Source organism: Girardinichthys multiradiatus, chromosome 5 (assembly GCF_021462225.1).
Source record: "Girardinichthys multiradiatus isolate DD_20200921_A chromosome 5, DD_fGirMul_XY1, whole genome shotgun sequence".
NCBI lineage: Eukaryota > Metazoa > Chordata > Actinopteri > Cyprinodontiformes > Goodeidae > Girardinichthys > Girardinichthys multiradiatus.
In genome coordinates this window covers 39,920,292-39,938,823 of record NC_061798.1, presented here as the reverse complement: position 1 = coordinate 39,938,823, position 18,532 = coordinate 39,920,292, and the positions used below count along the sequence as shown (strand labels likewise).

Genomic DNA, 18,532 nt, shown 5'->3' with positions numbered 1-18,532 from the left:
GGATTACTGTCACTACACACACTATGTGAAGTTCTTTAAATCTTTAAAACAATTCAGGACCTCACGTAAAAAAAATTTAAACTTACCTAAAAGCCAGCCATCGTACACAGAGCCTGCCTCAGGTTGTTCCCAACACAACTATTATGACTGGAATAATTATTATCATAGTATAAATGAATCATGAGTTGAGGAGGCCAGCGTGCCATTGCCTTCATTAGACACATTTGCGCATCACAAATGGGTTGCACATATATTGAATGAAAATGCCTTCTATTCACAAAAGCATTTTCTCTTACAGATGGGGCCCTTTTAGCAGTATGAGTGACGTCCACAGCTCAGATTACTTTCAAAAATTGGATCCTCGCTGCAAATGAGAGCCACAGAACTTTATATATCTGAGAAACATATGATGAGAGGATGAGGCCGTCCCATGTGGCTGGCATGGCCCGGCTCAGGGATGACTGTTAAATACCTGACCTATCAGCCTCTGAAAAGCTCCGGTTGAAAGGACCGCAGCGTAGTGAGAACTGAAACTGGCATCAGTGCTGCACGGTTCCTCCTGGTTTCCCTCTGTAACACTGAGGCCAGCTCCGTGTAAAGCTCAAAAATAATTGCCCAAGGAAATCCAAAGCAGCTAATACGCCATGCATCATCATGTACCAGCAGATCAGTTCGATCTCTTAAAAAAATGCTCCCTCTGACTTCTTCCATTGGCGATGTCCTCCAGCTGTGCCAAAGCTGCCATCGTTCCAGAATTACACACAACTTTATGCAGCGATTTATGTACGTGTGTGAATGTCTCCAGCTTGTCCACCTTAGGACTCATCAAACCTGAAATAAATAATTGTAGTTTTAATATTAGTCAGGATATTTATTTGTCTCTATACTTTGTAGTTTCTAGAGTCTTTTTCTGCTCCAAAACAAAGTTAACTGGGTTTTACAAAGCTGTTGTAATATTCTAACAACACTTTACATAAACCATGCATAGATTTGTCTTTTATTGGAGAAGAATGATCTGACTTTCTCAGCACATTTGGTTGCATAAAGTCTTCAGTAAACATTCATCTCACTATCCTCAGGATCTTTGCTGAAGAAGGAATTTACAGAAATGGAGAAAGGTGGTTCCCCTGCTTTATATTAAGCTCTTTGCTTTGAATGTTGTATTTATCATGTACAGGTCCTTCTCAAAATATTAACATATTGTGATAAAGTTCATTATTTTCCATAATGTCATGATGAAAATTTAACATTCTTTTATTTTAGATTAATTGCACACTAACTGAAATATTTCAGGTTTTTTATTGTCTTAATACGGATGATTTTGGCATACAGCTCATGAAAACCCAAAATTTCTATCTCACAAAATTAGCATATCATTAAAAGGGTCTCTAAACGAGCTATGAACCTAATAATCTGAATCAACGAGTTAACTCTAAACACCTGCAAAAGATTCCTGAGGCCTTTAAAACTCCCAGCCTGGTTCATCACTCAAAACCCCAATCATGGGTAAGACTGCTGACCTGACTGCTGTCCAGAAGGCCACTATTGACACCCTCAAGCAAGAGGGTAAGACACAGAAAGAAATTTCTGAACGAATAGGCTGTTCCCAGAGTGCTGTATCAAGGCACCTCAGTGGGAAGTCTGTGGGAAGGAAAAAGTGTGGCAGAAAACGCTGCACAACGAGAAGAGGTGACCGGACCCTGAGGAAGATTGTGGAGAAGGGCAGATTCCAGACCTTGGGGGACCTGCGGAAGCAGTGGACTGAGTCTGGAGTAGAAACATCCAGAGCCACCGTGCACAGGCGTGTGCAGGAAATGGGCTACAGGTGCAGCATTCCCCAGGTCAAGCCACTTTTGAACCAGAAACAGCGGCAGAAGCGCCTGACCTGGGCTACAGAGAAGCAGCACTGGACTGTTGCTCAGTGGTCCAAAGTACTTTTTTTGGATGAAAGCAAATTCTGCATGTCATTCGGAAATCAAGGTGCCAGAGTCTGGAGGAAGACTGGGGAGAAGGAAATGCCAAAATGCCAGAAGTCCAGTGTCAAGTACCCACAGTCAGTGATGGTCTGGGGTGCCGTGTCAGCTGCTGGTGTTGGTCCACTGTGTTTTATCAAGGGCAGGGTCAATGCAGCTAGCTATCAGGAGATTTTGGAGCACTTCATGCTTCCATCTGCTGAAAAGCTTTATGGAGATGAAGATTTCATTTTTCAGCACGACCTGGTACCTGCTCACAGTGCCAAAACCACTGGTAAATGGTTTACTGACCATGGTATCACTGTGCTCAATTGGCCTGCAAACTCTCCTGACCCGAACCCCATAGAGAATCTGTGGGATATTGTGAAGAGAACGTTGAGAGACTCAAGACCCAACACTCTGGATGAGCTAAAGGCCGCTATCAAAGCATCCTGGGCCTCCATAAGACCTCAGCAGTGCCACAGGCTGATTGCCTCCATGCCACGCCGCATTGAAGCAGTCATTTCTGCAAAAGGATTCCCGGCCAAGTATTGAGTGCATAACTGTACATGATTATTTGAAGGTTGACGTTTTTTGTATTAAAAACACTTTTCTTTTATTGGTCGGATGAAATATGCTAATTTTGTGAGATAGGAATTTTGGGTTTTCATGAGCTGTATGCCAAAATCATCCGTATTAAGACAATAAAAGACCTGAAATATTTCAGTTAGTGTGCAATGAATCTAAAATATATGAATGTTAAATTTTCATCATGACATTATGGAAAATAATTAACTTTATCACAATATGCTAATATTTTGAGAAGGACCTGTATAGTTAGTCGAGACAGGCTGTCTTTTTCTTGCTTTTTCACTGTAACTATTACTGTAAAGGGTACACTGTTTTCTTACAATGTACCCTTTACAGTGATAGTTTCTTTCTTTTAGATCAAACTCACAAATTAATTAATTCTATAATATTCTATGTTTTTATACATGCAATTCCAACGTTCATCTTATGTGTTTCACGCCACAACCTGGTTCTGGGGTAACTTGATGTTGAGTCAGACAGCTGGTAGATAGGCCTGATTTTGGGAAAGTATGGAATGGTTAAATGGAAAATGTAAGGTCAACTCGTGATGACTATATTTGATCATTTACAAAACTGAAAGAAAGTGGGGTTCAAGGTTTTCCCTGTTACTTAGCTCATATTATCTCAAAAGCACTCAGGTGCATTACTGCAGTATGGACTGTCATTTATGGAATATCATTCGGGGCTTCAGCTATAGAGCATTTTTGTGTCTGAGTAATATATGCATTAATGTGATGATTAGTAACAACATGTAGATTTATGTGCCACACTATATGGCTTGCAGGTACTACTTACTGCAATCAAATTTAATTTATCTTTTAAACAGCCTTTACACATGACCTTAATAACACACCTTCTTTAGTAGCTCCATCTCTGGCTTCAATCAAACTAATTGCTAATACAGACACAAAATTGGGAGGCAGCTGCCTTAATTTTTATGCAAACGTTTACAAAGTTCCTGCTCTCAAACTTTCCTTCAGTCAAAAGCATCTCTCACGCTGAAATATCCTGTGTAATGCTTGGAACTATTCCCATACAGCGAATAAAGCATCTTGTCAGTGGGATATCATAATAATCAAGGAGAAGGGCACATCTGAAAATTATACAGTAAATGCTCCGTGGTTTTTGCATTTTGTTCATGATTATAAGTAGTTAGAAATCTATAGTTATCAGTAGCTTTTTTTATTTCAAATGTCATTAAGCTTCTTCAAATCAGGAACAGTCCAGTCAGCTCTCAGATTATTTAAGAAATAATATATTATCTGTTCTTTTGTTTGGTTCAGGGAGACTATGATCCTGTCAAGACCCGGGTCGTTCATCTAAAGTTTAACCCAACCACCGAGGCCAAGCAGCAGCGTCAGCAGGAAGTGGAGGCTATTCGAGAGGAATTGACACATCTTAGGGAACTTGTACGTTCCTTCCAGGAAGGAGGAATGGTCTCAAACGACAACTCCAGCATCCATACCTCTGGCCTCAGCCTCAGTTTACCACCATCCAAGGAAGTGCTGGGTAAGATTCACTACTCAAATGGGCCTTGGCAAATACATGGTTGAGAATAAATGTTAGCAGAATTCATAAACTGTTTTTTTGCTATATTAATAAGGAATTTTAATAAGACAGAAGTTAATCAAAGGGTGCATTTTCAGCCTCCAAGCTACAGAATGAGCTCTCTGAGAGCTTGGCAGGGGTGGGGGGCCGTTAACCGATGATCCGTACATGATATTGTCTGGTGGTGGTTGAAGCAGTCTCGGGATCTCCCCAATCTTGTCACCACATCCTCCACGGTGGAGGCAGAGTCTAAAGGCCAGAGAGACGGCGAAACAATCACTATGGCAGAGATTGCAAAAAAAAAGCCCTGGCAGCAAGGCGCCAGGAGTGAATTAGATTTCATATGTTTAAAATAACTATTAAATTCTGAATGGAGACCTGAGAACTGCATACTGGAGAGGACTGATGGTCGAAACATGGATTCAGAAGTGTAGCTTTCATCCTGACCTTTAAACAGTGGACCAGACTTTTGCTATCCCAGGAATTCTGAGATCATCATGAGTTTGTTTTTCTGGTCTAGATGTGTTTTGTGAATCTGCAGAAGGATTATGACTGTGTCCATCGTTTTGTGAAGGGTGCAGCAAGAGTTTAGGATGCAAGAGTATCATATTAAGGACTGTCTAGTACTGATATAACCAAAGTAAGACCTGTGTCCTCCTTCTCTGCACAAAGTAAAGCTTGTTCCCAGTGCAGGTTGGACTTCACCGGGACTGTCTTTTCTCCAGTCCTGTTTGTTGAGGTTATGGACACGATCTCAAGGCTTTCTTTTTACATCTTCAGGCTGACTGTGAAGTGGCCTGAAAGAGAATCATTTCCTCTGTGTGGTTCTCAGTTGGAAAAAGGTGACCTGCTTCCTCTGGGTCGGTGTCAGTCTCTGTCTCAAGCGGAGGACTTCAAGTCATCTTGGGGTCTTGATCAAGAGTGATCAAGATGGATAAACTGGGTCATCTGATTATCTGCAATTATGTTTGTCTTCAGGTAGAGCCAATGCTCCTCTGCACTGAAAGCTGTGATCAGCTGAGGCGGTTCTGGCATCTGACCCAGGTGCCCCCTGGCGCCTCACTTAGGAGGTTTTCCTGGCATGTCTCACTAGGAGGAACCCCTGGGGTAGATCCAGAACCAGCTGGGTTGACTAGGTATATATATATATATATATCGCTTCTGGCATAGAAACATCTTGAGGTCCTAGAATGGGTTGGAAAGTATTGTTAGTGAGGGAAATTATAGGGTTTCCCTCCAGGACCTGCTACCCCCATAACATGAGCTTCGATGAGCAGAAAAGGTGGATGGATTGATATTTGTTATTTTGAATTTAAAAAAAGCTGAGTTTTCTGAGGTCTTACTGAACTCTCTGTTATATTGGTAAAATGCAACATTTACTCAGTAAAAGCAGCAAAGTTACTAAAATGTAGCTCCTGAATTTAAGTAACAGTGCAGTGGCAGCATACATATAATACGTTTCACAATCATTATATTTGGTGAGCCCTAAAGAAAGGTCCTGCTTCGACCTGTTGCTGAATTGTCCCCTGGACAGGAGTAAGTATAAAAAGGAGTAAGTAAGTACCGTATTTTCCGCACTATAAGGCGCACCGGATTATAAGGCGCACCTTCAATGAATGGCCTATTTTAGAACTTTCTTCATATATAGGGCGCACCGGATTATAAGGCGCATAGAATAGAAGCTACTGCAGTCAAACGTTTGACTGGGGTTGCGTTATGCATCCACTAGATGGAGCTGTGCTAAAGAGAATGTCAACAAAACAGTCAGATAAGTCAGTCAGTCAAACTTTATTAATACACTACAAACCAGCGTTCTGATAACTCCATTCACTCTCATGGTAAGGTCTCCTTTACATAGAATTCTATTGAATAGAGCCAACCGCACGTTAGGAATGCATTGGAGTCTATGAAGTTGAAGTTGAAATCAAACGTTAGTTAAAACGTGAAAGGGAACTTTTCCCTGATTCAGTAAACACGTAAAAGAAACAGTTTGATGCACTAAATCAAACGTTAGTACTGTTAACCTTTCCTGTTTCTGTCCCCTGACTGTAGTCTGATGACACAGGGGAGACGCTTTCTCCAGGGCCGAAGTTACTAGTTTCCTCGGGGTTAACTCCCTCACTCATACGTTGCTGAGTTGAGCATGAAGAAACAGCATCAAAACACGGAGTTGTTGACGAGATCCGGGGTTCTTTTTAATGACTTTGCAGCACGTAAAAACACAGGGCTTACAGACTCATACACCGCTGCTCCGGTCGCCGTCTCTACCCACCCCACACACACAATAATACCGACGTCACTCCTTCACTCTTGATTCTCAGCTACGGCAGCACACAGCGCCACCTCTGTCCGGAGGAGTAATGTCAACATCTTCCATACACACACACACGAAACATACACCCCACACACTGAGCTTCTAATCACATATAGTTCAGGCAATTCCTGCAACAGTACATTCAAACGTTATACACACACAAGTGGTGTTGGACTAGGAGTAAGCACAGTACAGGTGTTTACCGCTATTACTTCGGCGACGCCCCTGACTACGGTAGCCGTAGTGCTGCAAGCGGTGCGGCTTTGTAGTTTACCAGTCGTACTGAAACATTTTGACAGAGTGCCGTGTACAACCAGTATGGATCAACCAATTAACCAATTGATCCATATATAAGGCGCTCCGGATTACAAGGCGCACTGTCATTTTTTGAAAAAATTAAAGGTTTTTAAGTGCGCCTTATAGTGCGGAAAATACGGTAAGTAACATTTAGGTACAAAGTCTCCACTGCCCGAGCCGCAGCACGCTTGGCCTCACAGTGCCCGTCAGCCGCCTCATGCCTGAATATTAATGGGTTTATGTCTCTGAATGTGTTTCCGCTTTTACAAGAACGCCAGTGGACCTGCTGATGTGCTATTTATTGCTAAGCTGCCATCTACCTGTGTGAGATGGACCAAGTGTTTTATTTGCATGTAGATTGGATATCTTGAATCCGATCCCAAATAGGCACTGAAGATGCATATGGAATCACTTTTTACATCCTTGTAACTGAATCACCGTGAATGCATTTTAGCACCAAGTCTGAACAGACGTAAAGTGCCTGCAGTGGTTTTCTTTTATGTTTTTGTACTGGTTATATTTTCAGGGAATCAAGCACAGTGACTCTCAATGGTACTAACACCCGTTAAAATGCCAGGTTTTGTGTGTTTAGTTCTGGCGTCTGGCTAGGTTGCTTCAAAACTTTTTATTTTCTTCTTGTAAAGTAATTCTTCTGATGATTTCAATGTATGCTTGGTCACATTGATGAGAAAAACCTCAGTTCCATCTGAAACAAAAAACCTCAGAGCATAATACTGCCACCAACATGTTTCACTATGTGTAAGGTGTCCTTTTGGTGCTACTCAGTGTTATTTTCTGGGCCTAACATACATTTCAAGTTGTTTCCCAAAACCTTAAGCACATTAAGTTTTTCCAGACCATTCCACTTTCTTAAACAAGGTTTAGTCTTCATTGTGCCGTAGTTTCATAAAAATGCTGTGGAACCTCCTTCCTTGTTGATATCCAGTAAGATCCTTCTGATCCATTGTGACTCCGTTGCAAACTAAAAGATGCAAATGTAAAAAAAAAAGAAATTGTAGTGGAGATGGTGGAATTTTGTTTTTAGGATGGTTGGGTGGAGGCTTTCACATGATTACAAGGTTTACAACTTCATTTTTGGCATATGGTTACTTTAGATTGAAGTGATTGAAAAGAACTGGACCCAAACTGTACCACATATGGAAGCTGTTGGTATCAATAATCTGTACCTCTGGCCTCAGCCTCAGTTTACCACCATCCAAGGAAGTGCTGGGTAAGATTCACTACTCAAATGGGCCTTGGCAAATACATGGTTGAGAATAAATGTTAGCAGAATTCATAAACTGTTTTTTTGCTATATTAATAAGGAATTTTAATAAGACAGAAGTTTACCCAAACTGTACCACATATGGAAGCTGTTGGTATCAATAATCTTGTTTATTGAGATATTGTTGATACTAGAGAAATAGTGTTGACAGCAGCTTTATTAAAGTTTTATGGTACTCAGACCTCTGTCTTCTTAGCTTACGTCAAAAAAAGCTGCTAGAAGAAGGGACATGTATTATGACAGGGTTTAATATGAACTTGGGTGAACATCTGCTAGCCAATCTGTCTTCTGAAGTACAGTTCTCTTTCCTGTAATTGCCTCTTGCTTGCTCACTGTTACAATGTCTCATTTCTGATCTTTCTTCAACACTTTACTCTTTTTTTATTTTTTTACAGCTGTTCATTCATTGTTATTTAATCTTGACACGTTCTTCTGTACCACTTGATGTCAAATTAAATGTTAATTGAGTTTTAACCAAGATCTTACATTTAGGCTCTAGTAGATAACTAACATGACGTCTGTAATATCTCTATCTTCAGACAGTAGTCAGTCCAATTGACCGTCTTGAAAAATATCAAAGATCACCTGTAAAAGAAATCTCAATGATTAAGTTGGACAAGTGTTCTGCATATGGCTACACTCCCTCAGCAATAATGATTTGTAGCTTAAATTACCATTTCTTAACCTTTTTTTCTTTCAAATAAACTGATTTGCATAAAAGTCAAATAAACTTAGAAAACTAGGGATATTAACCCTATTATAAATTGTTAGATGGAAACTTAGTGCGAATGAAATATGTCTTCTAAATGTATTTGTACTGTCCACTAGAAAGAGAAAAGAGAGAAAAGAAAGTTGCAATAGTAGTTTGATATTAATAATAATAATAATAAATAAGGGAAATGGTAAAACTTTATTCCTTAGAGATATTCTTGATTTGACTGCAACATTCATGTCTATTTTGCAAATACAACACCAGACTGTTTAAGCAACCTGGAGACATTTCAAGAGAGAAAATTTCAAAGCACAAGGTTTTGTTGGATTTCTGTAATTTTATTGCATTGCCAAGGTGTGATTGTTAGCCATTCTTCCACATAAACTGCCTTTAAATCTTAAAGGTCCTCTCTCTGCACTCTGATCTTTTGTTCTTTCCATAGCTTTTCAATTTTAATGAAAGTCAGGTGATTGATTGGGCCATTTTGGCGGTTTTACTTTCTTTCTTTAAAACCTACTAAGAGTTTCTTTGGCCATGTGGTTTTGGACAACTGTCTTGCTTGGTTTTAATTATGAGAAGTCTAACATCCCACTTTCACTTTCAGCATGGGGTTGATATACAAAACAATTCTTGCTGCAAACATCACATTCAAAAACATAGAAAAGGGCATACTTTGAACAGCACATGTCTAGTAATACAATGTAGAAGTGTAATTACAAAGTTATCTTTAGGCACATTTTTGGCACAGATAAGCGATGTTAGAAACTTCTCCAGGGTATGTTGATTCGCTGACGTGTGTGGTCTATGAAGGCATATTGTGTAAAGTTCAGTGGCATCATCTCAGTGTTTGATGCCACATGATTTGAACACAATCACAGTACAAGAGGCAAGTAACGTAAAGGTCATTAGACGTCAGAATGAAGCAACATCTCTTATCAAAGGCACTCGGTAAACAGCAAACATTCACACATTATGGCAATCTGACCATTTTCTAAGGGGTTTGGCATTAATAATAAGACTCAGAACCCGTACTCAAGTTGTTTGATTTTAAGAGAAAACGTGCGCCGTTGTCATGTGAACAAACAGTAGAAACTCAACTAAACCTTTCCGTGTTCCCCAGAAAACCTTGCGTGTAATCACGACCTAAATGAATGCTGGTAACATTTGCACTCATGCATGCAACTTTTCCGAAGCATCTCTGCATCATGTCAGGACTGCTCTGCATGTTTGAATAAAAATTTACATTCTTTATTCTCCTGTGTTTATACTAATGAAGTATTTTCCATGAATCCATTGAGAAATATATTTGGATGATCCTTTCTTTCTTATTGTATCAACCTTTCTCCCTCCCTCCCTCGCTTTTTGTATCAGAGAAAGGTGCATTAGCAGCGATGAACCAGTTCATTTGCAGAAACTCCTGCAGTTCTTTTTACTTTTTCGTAAATACATTTGCACAGTGTTGGCATAGATCAGCTTTTTTATACAGGGCGTACAAAGAAAAAAAAAAGGCTAAAAATGTGTTGAAGCAGTTAAATTATTCCAGACAGCTTTTCAGTGTTGTGTAGCCCGAACCCTGTGGGATCAGTTAAGGCAGATGTCAGCCATTCCAGGAGAAAGAAACTTCATATGTGTAACTTCATAAATATTGACATGTTGCTATCCCTGTTCTACATGTCATTGCTGTTTCCTGAGAATCTTCAGCTATTTTCAGGGTAGTTTGGTTACTGTCATAACGTGACAGTTTTATCACAATCCTCAAGTCTTGAAACACTATCAGCAGTGACTGGTACTTGAGAAGAGCATTGTCACCCAGGAGACAGTTACAGAGACAGATACACGTTCTTTCACTCTGAATTTTATACTTTCTTGCTTTTCAATTTTCTAAAAATGACATTAAAATAATAGAAGATAAAATGTGTAAAGACAAGAATGACGGCCAAAAAGCTTCATAGGTGATGATTGGACTAGAAGCCTTTGCTTATTGCACTCTCCAAGTTGGATGTCATATTTTGTTGCTGCTGATGCACAGGTTGAAACTAAAAAGCTTTCAGCATTTAATAATCAACAGACACTAGTTGTTAGTATGAGTTGAATTTCTTTTGGTTGCATTGTCTTCGTCAAGCTTAAAGTTACCATTCAGGCATACATTAACCCATTCAGATCTGATGCAATATTGGTATGGGACATGTTTTAAAAGGGGAACAAGGAACCAACATTCTAAAATAATTATATATGTGTCTTTACACAAAGCGGTGTGAGAGACAAATTTGTGACAAAACATTTAATCTTTCCATGGGGGACATCTGAGCAAATTCACCCAGCTTCATGATTGCTATGATAAATTGCTGAAAACCAAGAGCTCCAGATCAGACTGTACTGGTGTCAGTTAGCACATCTAATAGTAAAGTTCATGACAGTACAATTGAAAAAAGGGTGAACAAGTATGGCTTGTTTGGAAGGTTTCCCAGGACAAACTCTAATCTCCCTAAATAGAAATATGGCAGCACAACTTGGGTTTGCAGTGTTATGTCTGAGTGAACCACAAGACACTTAGGAAAACATTCTTTGAACCTAGGCAGAGATCTTTGCCCATAATGCACTTTGCTTAGTTTGGAGAAAACCAAACATTGTATATCGGCACCCATTGCCAACTGTCAAGCACGGTGGTGGAAGGGTGGTGATTCTATGGCCAAATTTGGACCTATCTGTCCTACAGCTGAAGCTTTGGCCAAACTGGGTCATCAGCAGTGCAGTGACTGCAATCACAGCACCAAATCTACAACAGAATAACTGAAAAATAAAAGAATCAAAGTGTTTTTCCTGCAAGAATTCAGTTCTCAAACTGATCAAAGTGCTTTTGCAAGACCTTTGTAAAGAACTAAAGGGCGTATCTTCAAGCTACTGAATCATAGATTGGACTTGGTTTTCCCCTGACAACACTCATTCACAGAAGCTTTTTTCCCCTGCATTTATGTGTTTATTTCTTATTCAGAACTGGAGCAGTAGGAACATTTGACTTCTGATTGTGTAGTTTTCTACAAACATTTGAAGTTCTTTACGTCAGCTATTACACAGACCTAAAATCCTCGATACTCATATTTTCTTATTTAAAAGAATCCTTTTATTGGGATTTGTTTATATGCTAAATTTTAGGGTGCATGATGTTGGAGACTCTTTTTGGAGGTTCATCTCATGGAGCATGCACTGAAAGTTCTACATTTATGCATTTGTATATGGTGTAAGCTGCATATTGGATCAGGATTGGTCTTCAAAGTGTTCAACGTGTCAAAGTTCAAATTTGAGCATCCGTCTCTTAAATTTAAAGTTTCAGCTGTCACAGAGGAAATCTACCCTTTCATGTCTTCGTATGAAGGTCTGCACAGTTCAGCTTCAACATTCAGCGGCTGGAAAAAGGAAAATGCTCCTTTCGCTGGAAGATGACTGAATTTTTTTCCTAGTAATGATTTGTGCTTACAAATGTCATTACATAAATAGCAAATAGAGATTTGAGGACAGTCCATAACATTTACGTCAACATTTTTAGATGGTTTGTGAATATGAAGTCTGAATTTGACAGGTAAAATGCTCTTTGCTTTTCTTTGCTTCATTTTGTCTTCTCTCACACTATAAATCTTTTTTGTGGAAACGTTATTGTTAATTCCTTCTAAAATCACTTAGTCCTACACGGAGACATTTTACTGACTTCACAAATTAAGTTGCCAAATTAATGCAAATTACTTTTCAACAAGTGAAAGTGATGCCTCATTCCGTTTCTACTCTTTGTGATGAGCACCCTGCTGTGATTCTTAGTTGGGTGTTTAGTCTTTACTCTTTGCAATATTTTGTTTTGTAGAACTAAAGTGAGCAGCTGTACTGCTGTGGGAACATTGTATTTGCTTTAGACTTGCCTGCCGAAGCCTGTCAATGCTGCGTCAGACTAGTAAAAAGAGGGAATGCTAAATGTTTACAAAGATGATGTCCTACACAGATGGTTGCAAATTGTACTCAGTGGAAACGCCTATAAGTACTTATGCAGCACAAAAAAAAACTGTCATGCTTACTGTACGTTCGGTGTTGCATCAAAACTGCATTCCCTAAACTTTCTTGTTTATGTTTTAGATTTACGTAAGCAGATGGAGAGCTCAGAGCTGAGGAACCAGAGGCTAAAGGAGGTGTTTCAAAAAAAGATTCAGGAGTTCCGCACCGTCTGCTACGTCCTGACGGGTTACCAGATAGACATAACCACCGAGAACCAGTACCGGCTCACCTCAGTCTATGCAGAGCACATGCATGACTCCCTGCTCTTCAAAAAAGTAAGCAAAATTACAGTAAAGACTCAATCTACCAAATTTATTAAATTAATTGGTATCTTACTGTCAAAATGTGCAAAATCACAATTGCAAAGGACTGGTTGGGTGCAATATTTTTTAGACCACTGTATTTCAAAGTCCATGGACTCATTCTGTGCATGCTAACTTTATGTAAGGGGAGTTTCTCTGCCTTGATTCACATAACTAATGTAGATTTTAGTGAGCAAGATCCTAAAAATCTCCGGAATCTTTAGAATATTTTAGTGATGGAGAAAGTCAATGACAAGAGTGAGGAAGATGTAGGTCATATGCAACATGCACTACTGGTCAAAAGTTTTAGACACACTTTCTCACTTAATGGCTCTGTTTGTTTTCATGACTATTTACAATGTAGATTTTCTCTAAAGGCACCAAATTTAGGAATGAACACACATTGAATTATATAGTAAAACAAAAAGTGTGAAATAATAATAAATTCCTCAAAATAGCCACCCTTTGCTCTGATGACTGGTTTGCTCTCTCGGTGTTCTCTCCATGAATACCTCACCTGAATGGTTTTCCAAAGAGTCTTGAAAGAACTTCCCAAAGTTTCATGGAAAGATGGCCGAAGGTTAATATTTCAGTCATTACAGCAAAAGGAGAGTACTTTCAAGAATATAAAATATAAAACATATTTAAAGTTCTTTTACAATTTTTCTCTTGCTATATAATAACATATGTGTTTGTACAATGTAAATAGTCATAAACATAAAGAAAACCATTAAATGATAAAGGCGTTCTAAAACTTTTGACCAGTAGTGTATTATCACAGTTTCATATTTTCTTGATAATGAACAGACCTGGTATAAATACTATGTTTGCACTTATTGCTTCAGTTTTTGAAACCAAAAGCTGCTTTCATTTAAAATTTAGATAAATATTCAGAGCTTTGTCCAAATCAGGATTTTTTTGGACAGTCTAGGAATAGGCATTTGTAGATCGGTTACAGAGTCTCATACTTCATTTAAATCGATAATGTGCATATGTTTACAACTGCAGTAGCTTTAAAAAGCAATAAAATATGATTACACTTTATTACACTTACATGGTCTACATACGTGTCTCACTTAATTCACTCAATGATATTCAGCAGGATCCGTTTTTCCTTGACAGCGACAGATATATGGATCCAATGACTTACTGCTAGACAGCCTTTAGTTTCTACATATACTTCTGGCTCGATAATTCAAAATTTCTATCATGATCAGAAGTTTTTCGCAATAAACGATACATGAACAACCCATATTTCCAGCTTCACACAGACAAATGTTTACTTCTTAATCTGTCCTTCAGGAATTACAGATTTTGTATTTGTTTTTATTTTTTTTATGTTTAATCTTATACCCAACTTTTAAGTGTGTGTTTATATGCTTTCTAACATCTGCACCAGCACGTTAAATGAGATCATATATGGTTTGAGGTGGTTAGGGCTAACTGGAAGAGCTTTTGTAAACATATGCCCTACGATGATAGAGGAAAAGGTTAAAATAAGAACGTACAGCAACCTGTGGTATCTGTTCTAGTGCTGATACTCGTCTTGTTGAGGTGAGAACATGAGTGGAAGAATTTGGTGAGTGATACAGAGTACCAGAGTGATGATAGGACAGTGACACAGAACTCTAATCGCTCTCTTACTCCCTGTACACTTATTGAGCAGGTTACATACAAACTGTATGTGATTGTCCTTTAGCTGTCGAGCAAATCCCTTACTTAAGTAGCTTTGGTGGGGGGGAAATGTTGTCCTTCTTCCACTCACATCTTTGTCTCTTAGCTCTCCAGCCTGTATGTACATTTATTCACTTTAACACTCTGTTTTTGTTTATCTTCCCAGTTCTCTCTGTTCCTCTGATCTGAGCTTTTAACAGTGGATAATCACTGTTACAAGCTGTTGCTTGCTGGTGTGATGATAGGGGTCCAGTTTGGAGGACCAGTCCTGCCATAATTAAGAATATATACAGAAATAAACAAACTCAATAAAATTATTACTAGGCCAAAATGTAGCTAGACATATAAAATAAAGTGCCATTAAATGCAAAAAAATAATAAAAGAATAGAGTTATTCAATAATTAATAGATTAATCAGATATATATTTCTATTGTGATTTATCTTTGTGCTTATTTTGTATTTAAAGCAATAATTTTCAATCGAACTTTTTTCTTGAAAACTGTACTTTTCTTTTAGAAGTGAATGTCTTGCTCTTTTATTTTTCCCAGTGCTTCACTTTCAAAATAAAAGCATGCCTCGGTGACAGATTGTTTTTCCAGTCTAACCAGAGGAAACATATTTTAAGAACTTTAACGTTAAATTGGCATCTTTAAACATTTCCAAGGATACTTCCTGAAAATATTCAGATGTAATTTTTTCAAAAATAAAGCCTGGTAAATATGGTCAATATTTATCACTATATTAATAATCTTTTTAAAGCAAACTGTCATAGAATGATTATTTCTGTAATTAGATTAGAAGTAAATTACAACAGTTTAACAAAATAAAAATAAAACATCTCTATATCTGATAAATTGATCAATTATTGAATAAATCTCTTATTTTAATTTTTTGGTTGCATTTAATGGCACTCTAAGTTATATGTCCCGCTATTGTAATTATTTTATGAAGTAATTTCTTTATTTCTGTATGTATTCTTAATTATGACAGGATTGGTCCTCCAAATCCTGCTGCTTAAATTCAAACCGTGGGGAAATCATTCTGGCAAGTTAGGTGGCAGTTTTAATATCTTTGTAGGGACGTCATGCCTTGCTCAAGGACTAATTTGAATGCTGCCAGGGTAACGTGTGACATAACAATGTAAATAGTGGGATTAGAATGGGTGAATGGATGTGTAATAATTATTGCTGCAATTCACCCACCTGAGACCCTGCTGGAGGATTTAACTTACTGTCAATATTTGTTAACCTCAGACTGTATCAAAGAATGCAAACAGACACACTTTTATAATGCTCTCTTGGTGGGCATTTTCACGCTGAAGTGCTCACATGTTAGCCTCATTGTTGGGCTCAGTCTTCTCTTTCTTACAGAAAAACACATGCTAACGCATATACACGTTTTAGTAAAGCTTTAAGATACAAATAGAAGAAATAGGAGTAAGAAACAAAACAATAGAGTAGAAAAATTATTGAAAATTCCTTTTAGACTCAGACTGCTCAACAGCTGATCAAATAGCCTTTAAACATGGCAGAGCCAATGCTGGATGCAGTAGGACAATCCTTATAAATTTAACTCAGTCTGAGAGATTTGATTAACTGTTTTTAATAATTTTCCCACTGGATTTAATTTGTCTCCTGCTCCTTTGTCGTCATATAGCCTTTGGAAGTTGTACCTACAACCGGAGTACAATTCAGCAGCGTGAAATGTGAATGCTTATAACATTTTACCTAGTTTAAGATTTCGATTAGGTGTGTGAGTGTGTGTATGTACGTAGATGCACATAAAATATGATAACATGTTTTAGTTCTATGTATGACTATAATCCAGGATGCGAGAATGTTAATTTTAATGGATGGATTGATGAGGAGGAGAAAAAACTTGGGATTTTGTACAGGAAAAATAGAAGTCTTTACAAATAGGATTCTAACGTTCTTCACCTTAGCAACAGGGTGGCCAGATAATCCTGCTAATATTCCCCTCCAGCAGAGGCAACCAAATCTCCCTTCTATGATATAAGCTGTTTAACTGGCCACAGTCACGTTCCTGTACTCGGTGTGTTAATGATTTCATCTCTGTATGAAACTCTGATTGAAATGTTTTCACCAACCTTCATTCAAATTATTTTTCAGCCCTCTAACATCACTTAAGTTTGGGAATAATATGAACTACATCTGTTAGACAAAATTCGTGTCGGTCATGCTCAGCCTCGTCTCAGCATGACTGAGATCTGCCTCATTATGTAAATTTTTGTTTCAGTGTTTGTCATGGCTTTAGGTATTGCTGCAACACTTTTGTTCCTTTCATCATTAAAATCCTACCACTGCAACAGTCGTATGAAGCTGTGTGAAGGTTTGAGGAAATGTTGGATAAACTCAAACAACATGATTGCCAATAACCTCTGGAACTTTAGGAATAATTGCATTCTTTTGTGACTGCTTATTCATGTGAATACGCAGTATTAAGGTAGACAAATCTTTCTTCATGATTTTGTAGAAATCTTATTGGCAGTATGTGGAAAAAAAATCATAATACTTCCAAGATGTGGATTGGAGCTTAAGTGGACAAGTGTTCATTATAGGGTTTCAAGGGTTGACCGTCTGGGAAAGTATTGAAATAAAATTTTCAGGACCGGTTTAGTATGTGATAAATATGTAGAAGAGCTTTGTTCCCTTTCAGTCGATTCACTCAGTACAACACATGAGTATGGGATATCACGCCCTGTGTGCCCTTGCAGAAGCCACCTCTAATCACGTCTCCTAGGCAAATGATGTGATGACGACAGGTGACAGGCCCCCGCCTGCACTATATACCTGTCCGTCATCATCCTCATTAATCAGTTCTTACGCTCTTCACCTTGCTAAGAACATCTCTTTGAGTCAGGCTAGCTAGCTGCTGCTGGTTAGCTATGTGTCTCTTTCTAAAGGCTACTTGGAACTAGTTCAACTGCTTTTGTTGGAGTTAGTCACTGCTGCCTGCTGGTGAGCGTGTCTGCCCGCGAAGCGCTAATTTCAAGCAGTTCGGTCTGGCTTTCGTGGTACGGGATGAGCACAAAGCTAACGCAAGTGAAGCAGAAGTCTTCTATTTGTCCCTGTCCTCAGGGTTGCGGCTTGTCGCTTCAGGAGAAGGACCAGCATGAAGCTTGTCCCGTCTGTCTCGGGATTGTTCACGCTCGCAGAGTGTTGGCGGAGCCCGAAGCATGTGCGTTCTGTCGCCAGCTTCGTCGCTCAACCCTGGAGAGGCGGGTTAAATTCCTCGAAGGTGCTGGGGGAGGCTGCTGTCTCACGGCGAGACCCACTGCTCTCCGAGGCGGGAAACCCAGTTTCGTCCGATTCTGACGGGGACGGCTTTTCGGTCGAAGTCCCCGCTTCTAGCGGGGCAGACCATATGGAGTATGTTGATGGGTTAGCCAATAATCCAGGTGGTTGGTCTCAGCTTCAACTAGAACCCCGTCAGGGAGAGGAGGACGTACTGGACATCGGTTTGGATGTTCATGGTCTGTCCGATGATGAGGATGAGTCTCTGCCGAGTCAGGCTGCCGCTGCTGCGTGAGCGGGCCCGGGCAACACGTTTTTCTCTCTTTGCCGCCATGCAGCTGATACCATGGACGTGGAATGGCCCTCCCCACCTCCGGCGGAGAAGCCATCGCAATTCGCAGGGTTTTATCTCCCCTCGGAGCCAGCCGCAGTCAAGCATCATCTACCCATGTTCCCAGACTTTGTCTCTGAGTTGACGTCTTCATGGAACAAACCACTGTCCGCCCGCGTCATGGTGCCGGGTTATGGACAGTATCTGGACATGGAAGTCGCCGAAAAAAAAAC

General features: G+C 39.3%; 1 protein-coding gene across 4 annotated transcripts in view; it reads left to right on the top strand.

Annotated features, from left to right (window-relative positions):
- mad1l1 (mitotic arrest deficient 1 like 1) overlaps positions 1-18,532 on the top strand; it is a 120,224-nt gene that overhangs the window by 70,198 nt on the left and 31,494 nt on the right. For all 4 annotated transcript variants that reach the window (XM_047364622.1, XM_047364621.1, XM_047364624.1 and 1 more), the window contains exons 16-17: positions 3,827-4,052; positions 12,819-13,012. In XM_047364622.1, the coding sequence (XP_047220578.1) occupies positions 3,827-4,052; positions 12,819-13,012 (420 nt within the window). The remainder of the gene's footprint in view (positions 1-3,826; positions 4,053-12,818; positions 13,013-18,532) is intronic.